We start from the raw sequence: 2,108 nt of genomic DNA, 5'->3' as shown, positions 1-2,108 counted from the left end.
GATGTTAAATGCTGAGTGAATAATTTATACATGGTTAATATATATAATAATATATGGCATATATATAATTACATGGTTTAACTCTTACAAAATGTGTAATGACCATCACTGATACTAGCATGAGCTATGAGGGTTTCGTGCAGGAATGGAGCAGGAAAGAGGAGAGGTACATTTCTCAGGACCCGAAAACTTACAAGTAAGACTTAATTTAAGGTTTAATTAATAATTTTTTACCGGAATTTCTTTCAAAATACGGGTCTTTAGAATCCTTGCTGTATTTTCTACATTTATCATTTCCAGGATAAGAAACTCAATAGTATCCTATGAATATAGAACCCACCATGATCATTATCATATTTATGAACGTCTTTATAGCACAAGAAGGCATTCAATATCATGTAGTCTGTTTTTAGTTTATTTTACAGAGGAGGAAACTTAACCCTGGAAAGGAGATACTTGTCCTATGTTGCCCCCAGTGAGTAGCTCGGCTTGGTGTTGTATTGAGGTCTTCGGATTTCAAGTTCACAATACAATGGTGATTTCATGTGCTGTTTTTATTTTTGTCTTTCAGAAATGTATATTCTGAACTCTCCTTGCTATTGGTACACTTCTCTGGGCCATTTCAGAAATCACTGACTAACAAAATCACCCCCCAAAACTGGTGGGTGCTTTAAGTTCAGGTACCCAGTCTACGTATCAAAATTAGACACCGACATGAATCACCCTTTCTGTAACCACATCTTTTCTGCCCATGAGTCTCACTCATTTTGATTATGATGGGATAAAGTTGACAACATGGAAAGGGCAAACCATTCAGTGGTGTCTGAGTTCATTTTGCTGGGACTTTCCAAATCTCAGAATCTTCAGATTCTCTTCTTCCTAGGATTCTCTGTAGTCTATGCCGGGATTGTGTTAGGAAACCTCTTCATCTTGGTCACCGTGACCTTCGACTCACGCCTTCACACACCAATGTATTTTCTGCTTATCAATCTCTCCTGTATTGATATGAGCCTGGCTTCTTTTGCTACCCCTAAGATGATTGTGGATTTCCTCCGAAAACAGAAGACCATCTCTTGGTGGGGATGTTATTCTCAGATGTTTTTCATGCACCTCCTAGGTGGGAGTGAGATGATGTTGCTTGTAGCCATGGCAATAGACAGGTATGTTGCCATATGCAAACCCCTCCATTACATGACCTTCATGAGCCCACGAGTGCTCGTTCAGCTGCTGTTATCCTCCTATGCGGTTGGATTTGTGCACTCGTCTAGTCAGATGGCTTTCATGTTGAATTTGCCCTTCTGTGGTCCCAATGTGGTGGACAGCTTTTTCTGTGACCTTCCCCTTGTGATCAAACTCGCCTGCAAGGACACCTACCTGCTACAGCTGCTGGTCGTTGCTGACAGTGGCCTCCTGTCCCTGGTCTGCTTCCTCCTCTTGCTTGTCTCCTACACGGTCATCATATACTCAGTCAGGCACCGTACTGCCAGTGGTTCGGCCAAGGCCTTCTCCACTCTGTCAGCACACATCACTGTCGTGACTCTCTTCTTTGTCCCATGTGTCTTTATCTATGTATGGCCCTTCAGCCGATACTCTGTAGATAAAATTCTCTCTGTGTTTTATACGATTTTCACACCTCTCTTAAATCCTATTATTTATACATTAAGGAATCAAGAAGTAAAAGCAGCCATGAAGAAGATAAGGACTCGATACATAAATTCAAAACACACTTTGTAGATGATGCTTCTGAAGAAATCATATCTTGTGTGGGCATTTTAAGGAATGAACTTTTAACCTATTTCACGTTCTATAAACACCAGTAGGTGTCATTGTTAAAGAGCAACCCCCCCTTTTTTTTTTTTATCACTGTCAGTGATTAAACACATGACATGTCCAGTCTGGAAGACATGCATTTAAATCCTCTCTTCACTAGTTCTTCTCATGCAAATTTGAAAAAATGAATAAATTTTCTTCATCTACTTAGTTTATCTACAAAACTTTATATGTTTTTTTTTATTTTGGCATATTTTTATCTTTACAGTTATTCTTACTACTTCTATTATGCTTGTAGTTATTAGTGCTGCTATTATAGTTGTAGTTATTATTGGGAA

At 39.0% G+C, this 2,108-nt stretch overlaps 1 protein-coding gene across 1 annotated transcript; it reads left to right on the top strand.

The window, feature by feature from the left end:
• The first annotated feature begins 789 nt into the window (after positions 1 to 789).
• Positions 790 to 1,734, top strand: LOC125282696 (olfactory receptor 4K13). The gene has a single exon (XM_048218357.2). It carries the CDS (start codon positions 796 to 798, stop codon positions 1,732 to 1,734), a length of 939 nt encoding a protein of 312 aa, XP_048074314.2. The 5' UTR covers positions 790 to 795.
• Positions 1,735 to 2,108: the final 374 nt, after the last annotated feature.

Source organism: Ursus arctos, unplaced genomic scaffold, assembly GCF_023065955.2.
Source record: "Ursus arctos isolate Adak ecotype North America unplaced genomic scaffold, UrsArc2.0 scaffold_33, whole genome shotgun sequence".
NCBI lineage: Eukaryota > Metazoa > Chordata > Mammalia > Carnivora > Ursidae > Ursus > Ursus arctos.
Note: the sequence above shows the minus strand (reverse complement) of the source record. Positions and strands in the feature narration are given on the sequence as shown.